This window comes from Plectropomus leopardus, chromosome 17 (genome assembly GCF_026936395.1).
Source record: "Plectropomus leopardus strain MGB_pleo_1.0 chromosome 17, ASM2693639v1, whole genome shotgun sequence".
NCBI lineage: Eukaryota > Metazoa > Chordata > Actinopteri > Perciformes > Serranidae > Plectropomus > Plectropomus leopardus.
In genome coordinates, this window is record NC_142192.1 from 20917343 (window position 1) to 20938434 (window position 21092).

A 21092-nucleotide genomic window follows, 5' to 3' on the forward strand; every position below is an offset into this window, starting at 1 on the left:
ACTGCATATTTTCTGAATTTTATGTCTGTAAAGCACTTTGTAAACTTGGTTTTGAAAAATGTGATATAAATAAAATTATTGTTATTGTTGTTATATTGCTCTATTTACATAGCTTCAATGGAAACACAAATAATGCAATACAATCATGCCTTCACAATAAAACTGACCATTGTACTTAAATCAGTTCCAGTGAATTAAAGTTGGTCAACAGTCAAACAATTTAAAATTATACAAATTGGCATTAAATAATTAAAATGGGTAGGCATACTGTGGTTCTGCTTTGTTTCGATCCACATGTAGGATTTTAGTGCTCCATATCAGAATGAATTGAATGTATTTTTTCATGCTAAGAAACTCTTTTACCAAAAGTTGGTAAAGAAAAAAAAATAGAAAGCCAGTGAGCAAATTGTCAAGAAATGTCCCTCAAGTTGCAAGAAATTAGTAAAAGGGGAGTATTCAAAATCATTATATTATATATATTAAATTATGTTACAGGAAAGAAAAAAAGATATACATGTATCTTATTAGTTTCCAGCACTTTTTGGGTCCTTTTCATTTTTCTTTCTTTTTGTGCCTATTTTCTGGTAATTTTCTCTTTACTTATTTCTTGCAAATTTTTGCTAAAAGGGTTATTTCTAAACAGTCAGCATAAAATTAAACAAACACTGCCCACTAATGCTCAAATTTCACTATAAAACTACAGTCAAGTCTGCTTGCGGTGCGAGTCGATGAGAGCCAATGGTATTCGTGCACCGGGTCACATGTCAGATCAGGCCAATCACAGCGCAGCCTGGAGATTACATGGTAGGTTGAGTCTTCCAGGGACAGCTGTTGAGAGAAACGCTAACGTTTAGCTAAAATGTATCAGTGTTTTTAACTGTTTTGATACATAATTTTATTTTTTAACTTGCCTATGGCACAACACAAACTTCGCCATTCAGTTGTCAGTTTGTAAAGGGGATGAAAAGGCTCAAGAGGAAGAAACAAACCGCGGGAGTTGGAGTGATTGAGAATGGTTTTGTCTCAAGAGGTAAGTCAACCAACAGATAACGACAGCTAACGTGAGGTAGTGTTTAATAAACGTACTTTACAAACAAATACAGGCTAGCGACACAAAGTTAACGCTAATTCTAACATTAAAACCACCTTGTATTCTCATTTATATCGACACACTGTACGTGTGGCCATCAGACAGAAACTTGACCAGTCGAGTCTATGTGGCAAAAAGCCAGAGAAGTTAATAGTATTACTGCAGCCAGCTGACACAAACTACAAGACACGAATCACGAGTTATCCTCTGGTGTGTCCTTAGCTGTATCTAACAGCCGTTTGTCCTTTTGTTGACACTGTTGTCAAAGTAAACATTGGCCACTTCTATGCCACTGGTGCTTGCGTGGCAGCCTGTCAGCCAAGATGGAAAGTTGCAGATGGTCGCCTGACAGAGAGAGGTGGATATGATTTTATCCACTGTTATATGAACTAAATAAACAAACAAACAGAAAAAAGACATCACTTAATAATGGATATTGGTTTAACCTTTCAAGCTATTGAAACACTCAGCACCTTATTTTAAATGTGCTCCAAACTCACTCAATCCAGCAGCACTTACATAATAAATATTTTGATATTTATGACTCATTATGATCAACCATTTATTCATTTTAATTGTAGCATTTTTCGCATGCCTAAGTGGATGAGTCGAAAGATCCATTCATTAAAGAGACGCTTCAGATCTTTTCTGTCGGCAAATTATGTTGAGCAGAAAACAACAAAATTTCTTTGTAAAAGTCGTACATAATTTTTTAAATAACAACAGTGAGACTTTACAGTTCATTTATTACAAAATTTCTATTAATTGTGTGTTAATTATTTTTTCCAGCCCTAAAACTGCATGTTTTTTATTCATAACATCTCCAATATCTCTCTCCTTCCTCAATTTCTTTTTTCTAATTTTTCTCCACATTGTTCTGTCCCTCTTTCCCTCATCCTTTATTTTTTTTACTCTCCTTACCTTCCTATTTGTCTCCTTTCTTGTTTGTTTTCCATTTGCTTTATTACTGCACTGTCTTTCTTAAATCCCTTAAATAACACTCTCACTGTTATATATCATCCCTCTATATCTCACTATGTCTTTTCACTTTCCTTCCTTGTCTCTGTCTCTCTTTTACAGAACCAGACTGTGGGAGGAAACAGAAGTTGGCTGAGATCCATCAAGCTTTGATCAGGTTAAAATAACAATTATCAGCTACAGTTTGCTTGTTAAGGAAGATTTTTTTCTTGCCCTGTTTGACATCCAGGAGGACATGTTAATTAATCTTCCCCCTTTGTCAGTCAAAACATCCTCTGGATTGCAGTTATATATATTTAAAGCATCCCTCATTTTAAGCTGCTACAAATTAGCTTTTTTTTTTTTTTTTTTTTTACTAATGAGGCTGATTGATGTCTGTTCAAGAATGGCGAATAAGTAGTGAAGTACAAATACATAAACTCTTTGGGGTTTAGTGAAAGAATAAAAGTGAATGAAATTATCCGTCTTTTAGACAATTGGTCTTTTAGACAAAGTTCTCACTCCACATCAGCTTTGTTTAAATCTAAAAAAAATGACAGTTTCCATTGTACAAAATAACTCTATTTAGCACTCGAGCACATGGCCACAGGATGTGTTTTCCCCAGGTGGGAATGCTCCTCCCTCTGGTGCTCGCCGTTCCACAATTAGATGGTATGCATTTATCCGTAGACAGTGACCTTCATCACTCCCTGCTAAGCTAATTTCACACATGAAGATTACTCACATGTACCCGGAGGAATACCGTGACAAGGTTCATGAAGACATTTGTGTTAGGAAGCATGTGGGACTTGATGGAGGGATGGCACAGGAAAGCTCATGCAGAACTGAGCTGGCTGACGTTTAATTGCGCGAGAACAAAAATCAGTTTTCTATGTCCATTTAATTTCGACATGTGGACCCACTTAATGCTGCCACAGTGTCAGGCTGACATGAAGTGAATCGAAAAACTGAACAATGAATTTGACTCATTGAGTGTAAGATTGTTGATAAAATTCTTTTAAAATTGTGTCTCAAAAAGGGAACGTGTGTGCAAAAGTGCTTTTGGAAGAATAAATCAATTTTGAAGACTGAGATTGTTATGATGAATTATTTATAAATTAGTGAATTGACAATCAATAAATAAAAATAATTCCCTAAATTAACCGTTCACATAAGGAGTTACCAAGTATTTAGAGATTATCACCACAAAGATCTTTTTTAGTCTCATTCCAGGCTTTCTTTAGATAATTGGCTATTTTTTATGTTTCATATCTCAGTCTTTCTGTGTCTTCCATATTTACTAAACCAAAGTATTTTATGTTATTAAACAAAGTATTGTGCAGTTCGCAATACAAACAACAGCTGAAAACAAAATGGGACAACATTTTCTATGTCAACGCATTTGACAGATCCGTTTTTCTACGTTAAAGTTGTATGGTTATCTAGACGGTCAAAGGTAAAATACCAGATCTTGGCCGAGCACAGAGCGATCTTTGCTTTTCAGACGAATTATTTACAAAATAAATCTCAGCGCTAGCTTTAATTTTTCAGCTATTTTGCCTTTTTAAATTTGTTTTATCTTTAAATCTTGAATCTAGGTAATGTGATTCTCTTAAAAAATAAATAAAGTAAATCAGTTAGTTGTACTGTGTTACCTTGAATTTGTGGAGAAAACTTTGTTTTTCTCACACGCCCTCCCTGCAGTGGAGAACATACTGATTTATAGATTGATTGGGGAACCCGTTTAACAACAGCAGAACCATATAAAAAAAAAACACAGTTTACAAACTCTCAAACAACTCATGCAGTAGATTCAAAGTCTCATTTAACCAGTCATACGGTCAAAATTTCCAAACACATGCATTTTCACTAAAATCTTAGGAGGCTCTGACGAGAACACAGATAAGTTTGACTGTGAGTTTTAAATGGTAAGGTTTGGCTAATTGGTTAAGAAATGGCCATTTTGAGTGTGAAGTTTTCCTTAAATATTTGGTCCCTTATACACATGTAACATTACTGCACTAAAATTAAGAAAATTACACTTAATTTGTGGAATAGATCAATTTGTAATGGACACAGTTGTTAATGTTAAATGGCATTAACAGATTTTCACTCATTTTGAGAAATTTGTTTTTGAGGACTGGTTAACATGGAGATAATGTTGCTGTGTCAGCAGACTTTGTGCATCAGCTGGAACAATGTCCTATTGTGATGTTTGAATGTACAGTGATCCAGTGGACATTGAGACTCTGAGGAGAGCAGCAGCCAGTAAGGGAGGACTACTCACTGATGAACTGAGGAGGAAAGTCTGGCCCAAACTACTGAACATCAATGTGTACGATCTACCACATAAACCTGGTTAGTGGTTGATTAACACTGATATTTACTGGGTAAATGTATACTACATAGAACTACAGAATACTTTTACTAATGCTGGCAACAATGATAATAATAACGTCCTTTGTTGTAGGTCGAGATGTGAGGGAGAACCACAAGGACTACAACCAAGTGGTCCTTGATGTCAGGAGGTCCATGAAGCGGTTCCCTAAAAGTGTGTTTGTGTGTGTGTGTGTGTTTTATCTCCAAAGATAGCAGTGTAGCTCACAGTGCCTTTTATCAAAGTGCACCTCCATACTTACATCAACATGCAGATATCTGGCAAAGTTTAATAATTAATGAACTGAGAAAAAGCTGCAATGGGGAAGATTCTTGTCACAAGGTGCCTGTGTTGACAGACGAAATCACAAAGTGGGGAAAGCAACAGAGAAAAGTGTCTTATCTAACTGAGAGGCTGTCAGTTTAGTCAGTTAATTGCGGTTTTGGCTATATAAACATTTCTGCCAGGAGGAAGCAACACATCAAAAAAAAAGAAAAAGTGAAAGAAACAGCAGGGAATGAGGGGAAGCTGGATTCTGTCTGTATACTAAGCCGCTCAGCAAAGTCAGTATTTGATTTGTCTGTTTGCTGTTAAAAGGTGCAAGAAAAGTAAGATGTCAAGGTATACTATGCAGGATTTTCCAAAAAACAAACAAGATATAGACACATGCGAAAGTAATCCCTCTCATGACCCACTAGAAGTGTGGGGGGGTTATATTTATCTGCAGAGACTCTGGTCTCTGCCTGTATTTTTTCAAAATGTCTTCTTGTTTTGCTATGTCTGGGATGTTTATTCGGGACTGAAAAGATAGCTGCAGGCATGCAAGAGAGAGCTGCAGAAATTGTGGACACACAGTAAAAGAATGCAAATATAATGAACAAGAGTGAATCTGCTGATGGCTTTCGCTTTCGCTTTTACCGGTGATATTGCTTACAAACATTACTGACCATTTCAGCATAGTTTAACTGTAAACACAATGTTTTATGCACATGTCCGAGTTTGGTCTGTGTTAAGCACTGGTCACAAGCAGTCAGACCAGAGTCAGATCATCTGTGTTCCCCTATTCACTACTTTCACAATCACAAGCATTTTTAGGTGTTTTAAGGTGTGTTGTTTTATTGACTCAAATTTTATGTATTTATGATCCTCTTGGTTCTCCTTTAGGTATGCCAGCTGCAGAGAGAGCTGTGCTTCAGGAGCAGCTGATTGACATCATACTGGAGGTTTTGAAACGCACTCCTCAGCTCCATTACTACCAAGGCTACCACGATGTGGCCGTCACTCTGCTGCTGGTAGTTGGGGAGCGGATGGCCATCGCCATGCTGGACACTCTGTCCAATCACCATCTCAGGTCAGGACTTTTTGAATAATAGATTTAATGAATCCATCTATCTTGGCATTTTAATCAGCTTAAATTACAAATGATTTAGCAGCAACGTTTATTTAACCTCTGTCTGTTTTCTCTGTGTAAAGGGATTTCATGGATCCAACCATGGACAGCACTAAACACATTTTGAACTACCTGATGCCTATATTGGAGCAGGTCGATACAGAACTACATGACTTCATGAACAGGTACGTGCGTGCGCGCGCGCACACACACACACACACACACACACACACACACACAGAGGGAAGCAGAGAGACGCCGGAAGCAATTAGAAGAGTGGAAAAAGACATGGAGGGAGCAAACAGAGAGAGGGAGTGTGAAATTAAGAGTTAACTTAAGAATTAAGATGAAAGATATTAAATAAAGGGAGGACAATGAGGAGAAGGTGAGAGGAGGGAGGGAGGGAGGGAGGAAACATGGAGGAAAGAGAGAGAGAGAAAGCTGGAAGGATGGAGAGGCTGACTGAAAAAGTTCATATCCAAGCCGGCGGACAGCTGTGAGTGTTGCTGATTGAGTGTGGGAAAGAAAAAATCTGCTTCATCTATCATCAAAGCACTCATTTCACACACACACACACACACACACACACAAGCATACAAACACTCACATTTTTAAAAGGTGCTGTTGCTGAGCAGTGGCTGCTAGCACTTAAGCACTGAACAGACTTCTAGCCATTTATCACCCCAGACCCTAGGTTGAGCCTCCTTGGATCAGACTTGGCTCTGACCTGTCGAGTCATGGAAACAGGACCTCTGGGGTGGTGGCCTGTGGTCCTGTGGCTTCTGGCATCAGGGTGATGGCGGTGGATCCTTTGTGTGCTGTGGGTTGCGAGTTGGAGTACCAACACGTTCCACTGATTCTCAACTCAGATTGGTATCTAGGTAATATGCAGGGTTTCCACGGTCATGGAAAACCGGAGAAAAGTAATGAAATTTCACAGTGATGTCATGAAATTAGAAAAAAACATTGAAAGTTCCAGAAAAGTCATGGAGATTTCCTTGTGTGTAATGAAATTTTTACACCAACCCCCCATGGATAACCTTCCATTTAAAGTAACATGACAGCAAATTTATTTTCTGTAGCTGTCGACATAACGTCGCTGTAACAGTTTACAGTCATGTACGTTTCTCCATTTGTCAATTCCGTCTCTCTCTTCATTTTTGCCAGTTAGCTGAAATTATGTTTGAATAGAGTTTGAATCTGATATGTTTGAAAAACAAAGGGAAGTTCAACAAGAATAAAAAAAAGAATAAAAGAAAAAAGTCATAAAAATTTTGAAATTTTGACCATGAAAATGTGTGGGAACCCTGAATATGGAGGCCAGGTCAGTGACTAGAGGTTTTTGTCATTTTCCACGGGTCATTCCTGAACAGCTTTTTGCAGTGTGGCATGGCACATTGTCCTGCTGGGGCGGCTACTGCCATCGCAAAGTGCCACTGACATGCGATGGACTTGGTTTGCAGTGGAGGTTGGGTGGGTGTTGCAGGTCAAGTGGCGTCAACATTAATGCCAGGTCACAAGTTTTCAATGCAGAACATCGCACTGTAATTATATGATCAATGTTATTTACTTCACCTGTCAGAGTTTTTGATGTTTTGGAAAATAGGTGTAGTTATTGTGAGTCACTTTGGAAAAAATATAATGTAAGTACCAACCACTAGAGGGCATCAGTGTGTTGATCTTCACCTGTGAGTCTCACAGAGAGACAAAGATTGAGTGTTTTGTTTTTGAATTGGACCCCAATTGAAAATGCATCACTAGTGGTCTCGTTGGGGAGTTCTCGTGTCAGATGGTCCAACAGCTGTTTCCGAGTCTTTTCTGTCCCACCAAGGTGTGCAACACATTTACCTTTATCTGTGAAGTGTAATTAGCCAAAAAATGATTCATGATCTTTTTGCTTTTTATTGAAGCAACAACAAAAAAGGATTTTAAGATAAAACCAGTTACTGTAGGTTAGGGTTGGGGTGTGTAGTGACGGCTGGGATTCAGGGTGTTTGTAAGTCAATGATTTGTCCTCAAAGGTATTTCAATACGTGTGCATGAGTGTGTGTGCGTGCCTGTGTGTGTGTTGACAGTACCTTTGCTGCCTTGTTGCCTGTTCATAATTGATGCTGTGCTGGCAACCTCCATATTTGCAAATTACCCATCTACTCACATACAAGCTCACACAAACAGAAGAAGCACAAAAAACAAGACATTGCACTCTCGGAAAAACGGCTGGATAAACAACAACCGACTTCAAAGTTTTTTTTTTTTGTTGTTTTTTTGTGAGCACTTCCACTTCCCCTTACATGCCTTCTTATCTCTGCCTCTTTTCTGCTGTCCCTTTTCTCCTGCTCCCACTTCTTTTTTGTTCCTTTTGTTTTTTCTCTCTCCCACTTCATCTTATCTCTTTTATGTCCCTCTCATCACATGTGCTCCCTGCCCTTTGCTCCCTCTCTTTACCCCTCCCCGTCTGTCCGTCACTCCCACCCATTTCTTTTCGCCTGTCACTTCCTCCCCCTTGTGCTCATCCTTCTTCCTTCCTGAATGTTCCTATCTAATATTTATCAACTACCTCTAAAAGTATCCAATTTACTTGAGACTCTGTCAACAATAACAACCTCTATATGTCTGCACACAACAAAGAGCATCGGAGGGTTTTTAACCGTATGTGAAGGTAAAGAAAATGTATTTTCTTCAAAATTCACGAGGCTAGTTCTCTACAAATTGATGTGGTCATGTTTTAAAACCCTATTAAATTCCACAATTCTAGATACCCAATTCAACACCATGGTTAAAAACACAAAACACAACAATAACTTAAACATACACTGCTTTGTTTAAAAATTTTCAATTAAATTTAAATTTGATTACTAATCCCAGACGATCCAGCCTTAAAGCAAAGTACCAGTCTATGTGGCCTCATGATTTTGATATATGAATATATAGCCTACAGTATATTAACACAATTCTCCTTCATTGTTGTTGTTTCTTCAGCACTTGTTCATGGAAGATGTGATTGTTGAAAGGCTATTTGTTACAAACTTCCTCCTCTGTGATTGGATGTCTGGGTATAAAGTGAAACTGACAAATGCAGCATTTTACCAAAGTTGAATATTTTTTAACTGTAAGCGACCAGGAAAAATGACAAACGATCAGCACACAATAGCTCAGTGCCTCGTCATGCCGCCAGGATAGTGTAAATACGTGGCGTTACATGCAGCTGCAGCTGTCACTTGTTGACTCAGTATTCAAAATCTTTTTTCTTTTTACCAATAAACTAGTGGTGGAAATTGAAAGGAGGTAGCCAGTGTCTGAAATAAATTAGGCCAGTTTCTTCAGTCATTGACAATTACGTTGGCCATCCAGCAACGAAAAGGAATAGGTGATACGAAATCAGATTATCTTGCTTATCTATCTTGCTTCGCATTTAGTGATTAGGCCTGACCTCCTGCCTTCTGAGTTATTAATCACTTACTGAAACATCGTGTGAATGGTCTTACTTCCATCTTCTCTCTCCCCTTTCTCTCTTACACATACGTCGGTGCTGCTAAAGTTGGGTCGGGTTTGGGTGGTTGATAGGCATTCATGATTATGATTGATTACCAGGGATGCGCAATATTGGGTTTTTTGCCGATATCCGAGATGCCAATATTTAACAGCTCATTTGGCCGGTAAGCAATACCAATTGATGGATCCACTTCTTTCCCGACCTACTTTTAGTGATCATCAATTTTTTTGTATAGTCATATTATGCATACTCTTACCATGATGGCCCTCAAGCAGAAGGATGCATGAAATACTTTTCACTGTATGCAGTATTCATTCATAGAATAAGATAAGATTCATAAAATAAGAAAGACGCTTTAGCTTAGGGTTGATGAAAAACATTTTTTTGATAACTGCAGAAATCAGCATGGTGACTGATTCCGATATTTTTTATTTTAAAGCCAATTTCTGCCGATAATTGATGTGCCGATATTATTGTGCATCCCCTTTGATTTCTATTTTAAACTATGAATATTTGAGGGTAATTATCACTGAAAATATCCCCCCAAAATAGTATGTGGGACAGCCTTAGAAACGCTTTTTTAAAGACATGTTCGAAAGTTTAAAAAAAAATTCATTTTCGATTATTTTGTTTACAGTGAGTCAACTCAGGGAAACTTGATTGTGACCAGACTGTAATGAAATGAAACCACTAGCTGCCTGGAAGATAGAAAATCAGTATAATTTGAAACAGAACTTATTGTTGCTTATCTTTGCCAGGATGTCTCAAGAAGGACATTGTTAATATCAGCAAGGCTTTACTGGTTAAATTAAGGTCGCATTAAAATGAAAAAAGTACTTGTGAGTGGCCTGTTTTTGTTTACATCTCTTCTTATATTTGCCTTTTTTCTTTTAGAGCGGAGGTGGGAACCATCTTCGCACTGTCCTGGCTCATCACATGGTACGGCCACGTGCTTTCAGACTTCAAACACACCATGAGACTCTACGACTTCTTCCTGGCCTCGCACCCACTGATGCCCATCTACCTCGCCGCCACGGTAAGAGAGTGTAGAAGCCAACAGGAAATGAACAAGAGGCTGCGACTTTGTTTTGTCAGTAATCCAGGATGCTCACTTGTGAATACATGCTGCCATACACACACACACACACACACACATTGCACACTCATATACTCATGCACACAGTGAGGCAGAGTACTGTGAAGTCACTGGACTAGTTAATTAGATACCTCCTAATGAACAGATGAGAGAGTGAAAGAGGGGTACAGAGGGAGAGATAAAAAGGGAAAAGGACGAGGACTGCATCAGGAAATAGAATGACAAGGAGAGCCGACTGATGTTTGACTGAGAAGGAGAAACAGATTACAAAGGAAAAACATTTTTATATTTGTGACTTTTTTCACTCGTTCCTCTTTGAAACCTGTTCCTCTGGGTGCTCACACCAGCTGTTTTGGCAGAAATGTTTACTGCTGGAGCTTGGATGCGTTATTTGTGTGTACATGCTTCCTGTTTTTAGGTGTTTATTTGAGTGTTAAAAGCTCTTTTTTAACAGGACAGTTTTGTGCATGTTGATTAGTGTGTGCAATGTGTGCATTTTGCTCATTTGCAGTTGAGGATGTTTCCGTATTTGTGTGCAGGGGCTGGGCAGAGGGAGAGGTCTGTTTGAAGTGTGTGAAACAACAAAGCAGAATGTAGTTCATGTTTCCTCCAAGGCTGAGTACAGCACACAGCATGGGGGGTTAACTCTTCATCTGCCTCACTCGAATAGCTGAAACTACCCACTGCACAGAATTTAATTCATGTATGCTCCAAGGTTAATCAGACTGCACAGTGTTCAGAGTTTACATTTTTAACATCTCTCTTCCTCAGATCGTTTTGCACAGAGAGAGGGAGGTAAAGAAGACGGAGTGTGACATGGCCATGGTCCACCACCTCCTCTCCCGCATTCCGCAGGACCTCCCATACGAACTTCTGATTGGCCGAGCCCAGGACCTGTTCAGCCAGTACCCTCCATCTCTACTGGCCAAGCGAGCGGCGCTGCAGTCTCGCAAGAGGTGAGGGGAAAAAACAAAACTAAAGGGGTGTTCATGATTATAATGTTAATACTATTTAATAAACTTTGTGCTTTTGGACACATGAGAAGGGTCATACAGGATCATACTTTCAGTCATGATCTCAATTATGGACACTTTAATTCATATGCTTGAATCTTAAGTTATCTATATCAAAGGTCTAAGGATAGAAGATGTAAAGTTCATGCTGCTATTTAACTAAAATGTATTTCCTTGCATTCTGCTTCACTTTAAACTGGCCAAACAATTTGTCTCTTACTTTTTGATTAATTCATTAACTGATTAGTCTACAAAATTGTAAAAATGCCCATCATAACTTCACTGCAGTATTATCTCCAAATGTTCAGAGATATTCGCAAATGTTCACATTGAAGAAGCCAGAAACATTAAAGGTTTGACATTTTACTTGATAAATGACAAATGATTACATTCATGTTATCACAGTTGTTGTCTGTTAGTGTTTTGGCAATCAATTGATCAATTACTTGACTAATAGCTTCTGTACCTTCACTTTTTTATGCACACAGATTTAAGAAACAAGACTCTACTACCAAGGTTTACCACATGCAAATATTTTGAGATGGTGTATATTGACCAGTGGTGAAGTACATATTACGATCAGTTATTTAAGTAGAAGTACTTATACCACACTGAGAAGATACTTTGCTAGAAGTTAAAACCCTGCTCTGAAATCCTTTCAAATAATAATGGTGTGCAGCACTGTAGTGGAGTAAAATGTACAGAATTTCTCTCTGAACTGTAGTGGACTAGAAGTATAAAGGAGCATGATAAGAAAATACTCAAGTAGAATAAAAGTACATCAAATTTGTAATTTGTTGATTGCAGGTAGTATGATGTAATTCCCTCAGTGACCAAGAAGGGGTGCTCTAAAAACACATCTAGACCGTGCTGCTGCTGACATGCACAGGTCATTTAGTGTGTGTGTGTGTGTGTGTGTGTGTGTGTGTGTGTGTGTGTGTGTGTGTGTGTGTGTGTGTGTGTGTGTGTGTGTGTGTGTGTGTGTGTGAGAGACCATTTTTCCACTTTTTTTTTTGTTGAGGAGGAAACACAACTACACTTTCTCTCAGTGTATCCATAGTCTCTCCATCACTCTCCCTCTCTTTGTCCTTCAGCATTCCTCACAGTCATTGTTCAGGAGAGGAAGTGACATCACTGACACAAGGCCTTGACTGAAAGATGTCCCATAATGCATTATTCCTATAGCTTCTTATATACAGGAACTACTGAGTTAGCAGATTTCCCAGATTGTCTCTCACTTTTCCCCTTTGCCAGCAGTTGATTGTTCAATCTGTCTCTTACTGTCGTACCAGCTGTTCATGCTTCACCTCAGACCTGACTGTCGGCCTCCTTTTTTTTTTTTTTTTCCATTTTTCTCTTCCTCTGTTTTCTTTCTCCAGTTTGTCCATGAGCACCTTCCAGGCATTTCAGATCTCCACCCTCCACCAGAGGCCTGACTCTGTTCTGCAACGCCTCACCAAGGCCCAGGGCTCCACCACCTCCAGACACGGTAAAAATAGTAACTTTAATCTTATTACTGACACCAAAGAAGGGCTGCACATGTGCAGACACACATGCAGATGAGTGAAGTAAAAGTGAACATGTGTTGGATACTTTTTCAAGTTGAAAAGACATTAATATTGACTGTAAGATATGTAGAACCAACATTTCAAACATCGTAATCATTTGATGGATCCACATTTTTGGGGTCCCTTATACAAGAACACAACTCATCTAAACAAGGCAATAAATATGTCATCCCCCACAAACGCTGTCCCCCTTCGGGCCAATCAGTATCAAGTCAACAAATGATGTAGTACCCCCATCAGACCAATCAAGTGCATATTTAAATATGCCATAACAGAGCAAAGAGAGGCTTTATTCCCGTCGGTTTTGTGGGAATCTGATCAGTGGTGTCTGACATATTGTCTGTGATGTACAGGCAATCAAAAAATATGCTGTAATTTTCCCCTCAGGCCAAACAGTGTAATATTAAAATTGATGCACATCATTCCCTGTAGTTTCATCAAAATTCAATTAGCGGCATTCAAGATGAAGTGTGTAACGGCCAAAGAATGGGAGTCGGTAAGAGACAACCCGCTGTCTAAATGTGCAACGTGAGGAATGTTGGCTGATGGGCAAGGAGAAACTTTAAGTGGAGTTCATAGCTCTTTGGGCCTCTGGTTAATTAATGTGATGTTTAGTGAAGATCTCGGAGCAGGATTGGTTGTTTAATACTTTGTCTCCTCCTTGTCTCTACTCCGTGTGTTTTGACATCCCTTGACCCCCATTTTGTTCTCAATCCCAGTAACATAATGCAGCTTGATCCTCCTTTTGCTTGAGCTTTCTGCGTCTTGAATCCCTCTTGACCCCTCCGTGTCTCCGCTCCTCACAGTCTGACCCCTCCTCCTTATTCTGTGCTCATAGCCCCTCGACACTCAGGTCTGGAAGCAGCTTTGCCCCGAGACAGAGGCCAGCTGTGGGGGAAGGGGAACAGGATGGTGAAGATGGCAGTGTGGGGGCTGTCCGCTACGCTCGGGGCGGCCGTGTTCGCTGTGGCTCAGACAGCTATGGACTGGGGACCCGAGGTGTTACTACAACTGTTCTGACGTGACGGTGGGGACTTGGACTGTTAGACCCACACATTAACACATGGTGACAGTAGACACACATCGGCTCTTCAGATGGATTCACTATAAACGAACATACACACTCAAACAAAGACGTTGAAGACTTGAAGCTCGTCTCTCCTGCTGAGAGGAAACATTGGAGAAAAAAGCAGGAGGAGGTCAGTTATTTTAGTGCCAAACAGGTTGTTGCTATTCAACTACAATGAACATATGTTAGCCACTAGCCAGCCTCGGGGTGTGTGCATGCGTGTGCGCAGTTGTATGTGTGTTGCATGTTTTTGAGCGGGTATTCCATCCAGACCTCATATCACACATAAACTAGGATGGATAACTGTAAGGGCCCACTGGGTCCCCTGACCTTTTGAGCCCCTGGGCCCAAGTGTGAAGTGATTGAAACATTTCTTTATGAAAAGTCAAGTGAACGAGACCGAAAATAACCAAAGAAGAATCACAAGACACAAAACAACCAAAGACAGGTGCAAAATTACCACAGAGAGATGCAAAAAGACTACAAACAGATGTAAGACAATCACAGATTGACGTAAAACGACCACAGAGAGATGCAAAAAGACTACAGACAGACAAAGTGAGTGCACAGAGATATATAAAGACTACAAAGAGATGCAAAAAAACTATAAAGTGACAAAATGACTAGATAGATACTTAAAATTACCACACATGCAAAAGCCTATGAAGAGACACAAAATGACATTAGGAGACACAAAACAACCACAGAGAGAAGCAAAATGACCAAAAAGATGCTAAAAGAATACAAAGAGAAAAAGTGAGCATGTAGAGATGCATAAAATCTACAAAAAGACCCAAATTGACCTCAGAGAGACACAAAACGACGACAGAGAGATGTCAAAAGACTACAGAGACATGAATTTACCATAAACATATGCAGAGGACTACACAAAGACACAACTTGACTATAAAGAGTCATAAAACGACCACAGAGAGATGCAAAATGACCTTCAAAGAGACAAAGTGAGCACATAGCGATGCATAAAAACTACAAAACGATACCAAACACAGGCAGATGCGAAAGGACTACAAAGAGACACGAAATGTCTGTGAGATGTGGAAAAAGACAACAAAGAGACACAAAATTACCACAGACAGTAGAGCTGCAATGATTAGGAGATTAGTGTCAACTATTAAATTAATCACAGACTAATTTTATAATGGAATTGGTTTGAGAAATGTTTTTAAGAAAAAAAAGTCAAAATTCTCTGATTTCAGCTTCTTAAATATGAATATTTTCTTTGCTCCTCTACTACAGTATACTGAATATCTTTTGGTTTTGGACCAAACAAGACATTTAAGAACATCATTTTGACATTTTTATAGGCCAAACAACTAATCAAATAATTGAGAACATGATTGACATATTGATTAACAATGAAAATAATTGTTTTGTGCAGTCTTGCCATGGATGCAAAAAGTGTCTCCTGGTCTGGAGGTCTTGCTCCTGTGCAGTAGGACAAGTGGTGGGGGGGGGTGGGGGTCACTCATTTGTGCCCAGGGGCCCATTGTCTCAGTAACCATCCATGCATGTGTGACACTAACACATCTTGCCTTCTCAGGCTGTTGCTCACACGGTGCCGTTGGTGTAACATTTTACACGTGTCGCTGTGTGTTTGCAGTTAGCTGATTATTTCTGCTGATAACTCGGTTTTAGACTGTCATGCTTGTTTCGTTGCATTTCCGTTGATGGTGTTTTAGCGCGCTTGTTGGATCAGCATCCATATCTGGGAGCCAAAAGTGCCCGTAGCCAGCACAATGACACATGAATACAAATTATTAAAGAGCGGTGTTTTCTGTGAGTGGAGAAGGAAAGCGGGAGAGAAATGGGAAACATGGAGGAAGAGATTTTGCCTGTGAGCTACTGGTATTAATTGCTTCACTCCAGGTGTCAGCCAGTTACATTTACGGAAGAGTTTGATACCCAAAAAAATGAGCTTCTGCTGCCCCAAAATGTGAACATTGCAGATCAGTTTGCACGCAATGCAAGCAGTGGGCATTGTGCAAATGCATTCTGCTAGGGGTATTGAAATACGAATTTTTTAATGTGGTATTTTTCCGTAGCAGTTTTCTGGCTGTTGTGGCCTACCACTGTTGAACGAATATAGAAAAGACAGCACTACTTTTACATTCTTAAAATATTTAGCAGGTTTGCGTCAACATCCACCCTGAACAGCCGTCCACAGAACTACATGGACTCACTTCTTCTACATCACATTTCTTTTCAGCATTTTACAGCTGCCGCGATTATTTTAACATATGTGAAGATGAAATTTGTATTTTCTATTAGTGGAGGAAGTTAACTACCTGCTGCACCACACAGCCTGTAGTTATTGTTGAACCAAACATAATTATTGAGTTTCAGCGCCTGAAAAGTGAATATTAATAATTGAGGCTGTTTCCAACTGAGGTATACATATGTACAGCACACTGGGTTTCTCCAAACAGCAATGCATGCACTGTGTGTCGACTTTTATTCTGAAATATTTAGTAGCTTTTTACTAGCATGCTGCTGTGTTGCATCTGTTAACACAACTTCACCGGAGTCACAACACACTCATCCATCCTCTTCCTCCGTCATCACATATAAATGTGTGGCTTCTTTGCACAGTCGGATTGAATGTGAAGTTATCCTGTTGATTATAGTTGCTTTGCAGCGCATGAATTCAACTGGTTTGTGCTTTGTTGTGAATGAAATTGCAGTATGTTTTGTACAAATCTAGCCTGTAGCCTCAGGCTGTTTGAGAAGGTAATTAACAAGACAGTCTATTGATCTGTCACTCCAAGTAGGCATTCTTTAGATAATGGCAATTATTGCGATTTTAATTGGTGATAATCAGTCAGTCATTTTATTAGAGAGTCAAAAAATCGTTCAAAGGCCTGTTACTCAGGTGGGCGGCTGGCCTGCGGGCCAATTCAGACATCAAGTCGGTCTGTGGTGGCTGTTTGAATAGCCTCTGCATGTTCCGCTTTTCAGTTTGACAAGCTGTACATCTTGTAAAACATCACATGTGTATGTGTGCAGTGATTAAATGTAATAAGTGTGTGTGTGTGTGTGTGTGTGTATGTGTGTATGTGAGAGAGATGGCAAATGTTGACTTTAGTCACAGGTCAGTTTATTTTTTTTTTCCTTTTAACTCGCTGGGCATCTTCTGCTTTTTATTACATTTTTTTTTGTTTTGGTATTTGAAGTATAAACTGTCACCAGTCTAAATATTTATTTTAAGATCAGCAATCTGATTGGCTATTTATATAATAATGAATTTGTTAATTGGATTTTATGAATGTGTATTTAAAATGAATATGTGGGGCATTAAAAAAAAAAGGTTAATAAGGTTTGTAAGCATCACCATTGTGGGGTTTTTATTTTTAAAGGTGATCCAGTTAATTTACTTATAAAATGCTGCATCTGGTCAGTCAGTATGAATCAGACTAGAAGTAAAAGAAAAGTTTGAGATTATTGGAAACACGCTTCATTGCGCTCTTGCTGAGAGAAGATTGTTACCGCTCATGTCTAAATGAAAGGCCACTAAATAAGAAGCTACAGCCAGTAGCTAGTTAGCTTAGCACAGAGTAAAAATGAGGGGGAACAGCTAGCCAGGCTCTCTCCAAATATAACAAAGCACCTCTTCAGTTTACTCTGTATATCTATAGATGGATTACTGAAAGGCCCGATGGGCATGGCCCAGGGGCACAAAATATCAGCGGGGGCCCTGGCCTTTACCCGCAAAAGGTATCTAAAATGAATTATACTGAAAGAAAGAGACTCAAAAAAACTACAGAGATACAGAGGAACCACAGAGACTCCAACAGACCAAAAACGATACAAGCTACTGACTCTGCTGGAGTATTTCTTGTCCAGTAGAAGTCTGTTTGTTAAACTTAAAATCTTCTCATCTAACTTTCAGCAAGAAAGCAAATAAGCTTATTTTCCAAATCTCTCCAGCTAGTCCTTTAAATGTTTGGCTTAGATCACTTGTTAGATTAAAATAGCAATAAAAATAGACATTACAAAGGGAACGTTTATTGTCTTGTGATGTGCATGGTTGGCATTGATGTGCATCCTGCTCTTCTTACACAAACAGCTCATTCTGCAGAGAAGTTAATTCTGTTATCTCTGGCTGCACTTTTTAAAGTGACTGTATGTAATTGTGCATCTATAGTCTGACACTTGGAAACAGGTTAAAAGGTTGGTTAAAACAATTTTTAAAAGACGTTTTTTTTTGCATGTAATCTTTGTTTACACTTGATCAGCTGCCTAAGACATAAATATGCAGGGAAAAACCCTTTGACCAGTCAGTGTGTGATCATCAAACATAGCTCAAGTTGCCACTTCTTTGTAGTATTATTAGTACCATGTAGACCTGCACACACACACACACACACACACGCTCATATAGTGAGAGAGTGGTGGTGGTGCCAGATCATAATGAGGATTTAATTCCTGCCCCTGGCTCTTGGCGTGCTCAAGACACTTTCTTCTTGTCTTTTTTTCTTTCTTCTCGCTTTCACACTCAAACACCTACACAAACACCTGCACTGGTCTCAGCCTGGCAGAGGCCTTCGATGAAAAATGATTGAAGCCTGTTACTTTGTTTGATGAAACCAACCCAGCATGTAAAAGACAGAAGATGGATGCTGTTGAGCCCCAGTCTAAAGCTGACTGAAAAAAAGTTAATTTTCAGGTTTAGAGACATTAAAGTCCTAAAGAACTCTTCTAGAAGAGGTAAACACAGAAAATAGAGGTGATACATAATTTTATTTGACTGTAGTGCAATGATTTACTTTTATTAGCTCTCTTGATAGTAGTTTAAAAAATTCACTTTTAATCAATGCTTTTTCACTTGCATTTCATTATCTCTTTGTCTCACTTGATATCAGCCCACATCTGCAAAGATTTTTAAGGCTATTTTGCACTCCACCTACTATCCATTCTGTTAAATCTATTTGCCAAACAAACAAACAAAATTTCATAGATGATTCATTCCAGAAAGTTTTAATAATTTGACCAGATCTGCTCCGGTTTTGTGTTGATTATGAAACTAGTGATGCATCTTTATGAAACATGCATTTGAAACAAATACTCATTTTGCTGTTGTTGAATGAAACAAACCAAAATAACATAAAAGAAGAAATAATAAAATAAGAAACAGCTGAATGCTGTAGATGTTATTTGACAGCTACTCATTCACTTTGATTCAAATCAAAAACACACTTTCTGTAAATCAGTATACCTTGAATTATATGCCAAATTATGAATTCACTGTGGTGTGATAAGGAGCCCAAAGTTGAACTCCCAGCAAGCTTTTGTCGAGCCTCTCATGACAGCTCTGTCCTCCCCTCAGGTCTAAAGAATTTCCCAAAAGACTGTATTGCACCAAATGCTATTAATTTGTGATTCTGTATGATTTCTGTCTGCATTGTTTTGCATGTTTCTCATATCCTGGTTACCAAACATTTGCTACTAACATATCAGGTTCTAGGCATCTTGTACTTTTGCTGCAGCTGTGCTGACATGTCTTTGACATTGCGATAAAGCTGTTTTTGTCTATGAGGTAAAACAGTGAATAAATGATGAAGAAAACACTTCCAGTTACAGTGTGAAAGTCAATTCTTGACCTTTGAAACAATAGTTTGACCAAAAACCAAAAACAAATCAAAATTCAGAGAAAGTCTTATTGCCTTCTCGGGAGCTATTTGTGAACTGAACAAATGAAGAACTGAACAAGCTGCACTTTTAATGCATGTGTAATTAGAAGAGTTTGTTTGCTGTTTTTGTCACTATGCAGTTCTAAAGACAAAAACGAGGACAGCCCGGTTTTCCTTTGTGTCTATTTGTACAGTACAGCTGTTGTCCTTTTCATAGGCTCTGTTAAACTGGCCTCCTTGGAGAAATTAGGTCAGAAAATGTGTTTTTGTGCGTGTGTGGGGAGGACAAGGCTGCGCATCTGTCCGTCTGACCTCCAGGGAGACGACAAGAGCGCAAATCAGAGACATGAGGTGAGGCAGAAAGGCGAGGGTTAAAGAGGAGCGAGGGATGAGATGAGGGGAAGATTCATACTGTAGAAAAAACACATCTGGTGGACATGTTTAAGGTAGACGAGGTCCTCAAGAACACGTTTTTTAAGTGCAGTCCCTTGAGGGTTTCTAATGAGCAGTCATAGAGGTGAGTGCAGGTCGGGTTAGAGTTGAGAGCAGATGTGTAGAGGGGTGTTTGAATTCATGCATGGAGCTGTCTGGAGGTGTTATGGCTCTAATTTGAACACTAAATGATGTCCCTCAGCACGCACATTGACACACACTTTTCTCTGAACCCCCATGTCGGTGCTCATCCCCAAAAGCACTTAAGATTTTTACATCTGTTGGTAAATGAAACCTTTGATTCTGGCTTTCTGTGAGGTTGCATAAGCCCAGCAACAATCTGTGTGTGTGTTTAGCTCAAAGCACACAACTGAAGAACACAAGGAACAGAGTGGAGTTTGGAAAAGAAGTATTTATGTGTGAGTGCAAGCAGAATAACGTACTACATTTCTGTGTGTGTGAAACACTGGGCACGCTGGGGACAACAGCTGCTCCAGGGGTCTGTCTGATGTTTTTTTTTTCTCCCTAGTGACACAAACACACATTCACACACACACACACACACACACACACACACACATGCTTGCACTTACACAACCTCAGTGCCACTAAAAAAAAAAGCAGCAGCACCTCGACTTTCACCGCTGACTTTAATTTTAATCCATTCGTTGGACTCTGTTGTACAAACAAAATAAGCTCCATGTTTTTTTGAATTGATTGAGTTGATCTCGTCCCTGCGGTTTTTAGCCCTGGAACTGTGCCAGACCTTTAATTAATAGGCTTCATGGTAATGTTTGAAAAAATGCATAAAAATCATTGGTAATTATCTTGAGAATGGTGACATTTGGGGTGATCACAGTATGCACTAAAGCCAGACACTGATTAACTGAAATTTACCACCTTCGGATTATCTCTTTTGCTTGCTGGGAATTCGTATCTGTAAGAAAATATTCTTGGAC

At 39.2% G+C, this 21092-nt stretch overlaps 1 protein-coding gene across 3 annotated transcripts in view; it reads left to right on the top strand.

Annotated features, from left to right (window-relative positions):
- Nucleotides 1-777: 777 nt before the first annotated feature.
- Nucleotides 778-21092, top strand: part of LOC121957896 (TBC1 domain family member 20) — a 138151-nt gene continuing 117836 nt past the window's right edge. Inside the window, exons 1-10 of one of the 3 annotated variants that reach the window (XM_042506693.2) lie at nucleotides 778-1030; nucleotides 2171-2225; nucleotides 4275-4405; nucleotides 4518-4598; nucleotides 5589-5775; nucleotides 5898-5999; nucleotides 10202-10343; nucleotides 11175-11359; nucleotides 12796-12905; nucleotides 13823-19638. In XM_042506693.2, coding sequence (XP_042362627.2) covers nucleotides 961-1030; nucleotides 2171-2225; nucleotides 4275-4405; nucleotides 4518-4598; nucleotides 5589-5775; nucleotides 5898-5999; nucleotides 10202-10343; nucleotides 11175-11359; nucleotides 12796-12905; nucleotides 13823-14004 — 1245 coding nt within the window. In that variant the 5' untranslated portion in view covers nucleotides 778-960 and the 3' untranslated portion in view covers nucleotides 14005-19638. Of the gene's footprint in view, nucleotides 1031-2170; nucleotides 2226-4274; nucleotides 4406-4517; nucleotides 4599-5588; nucleotides 5776-5897; nucleotides 6000-10201; nucleotides 10344-11174; nucleotides 11360-12795; nucleotides 12906-13703; nucleotides 19639-21092 lie in introns of those variants that run through there. The other 2 variants (XM_042506695.2, XR_015779408.1) reach the window with 2 other exon arrangements.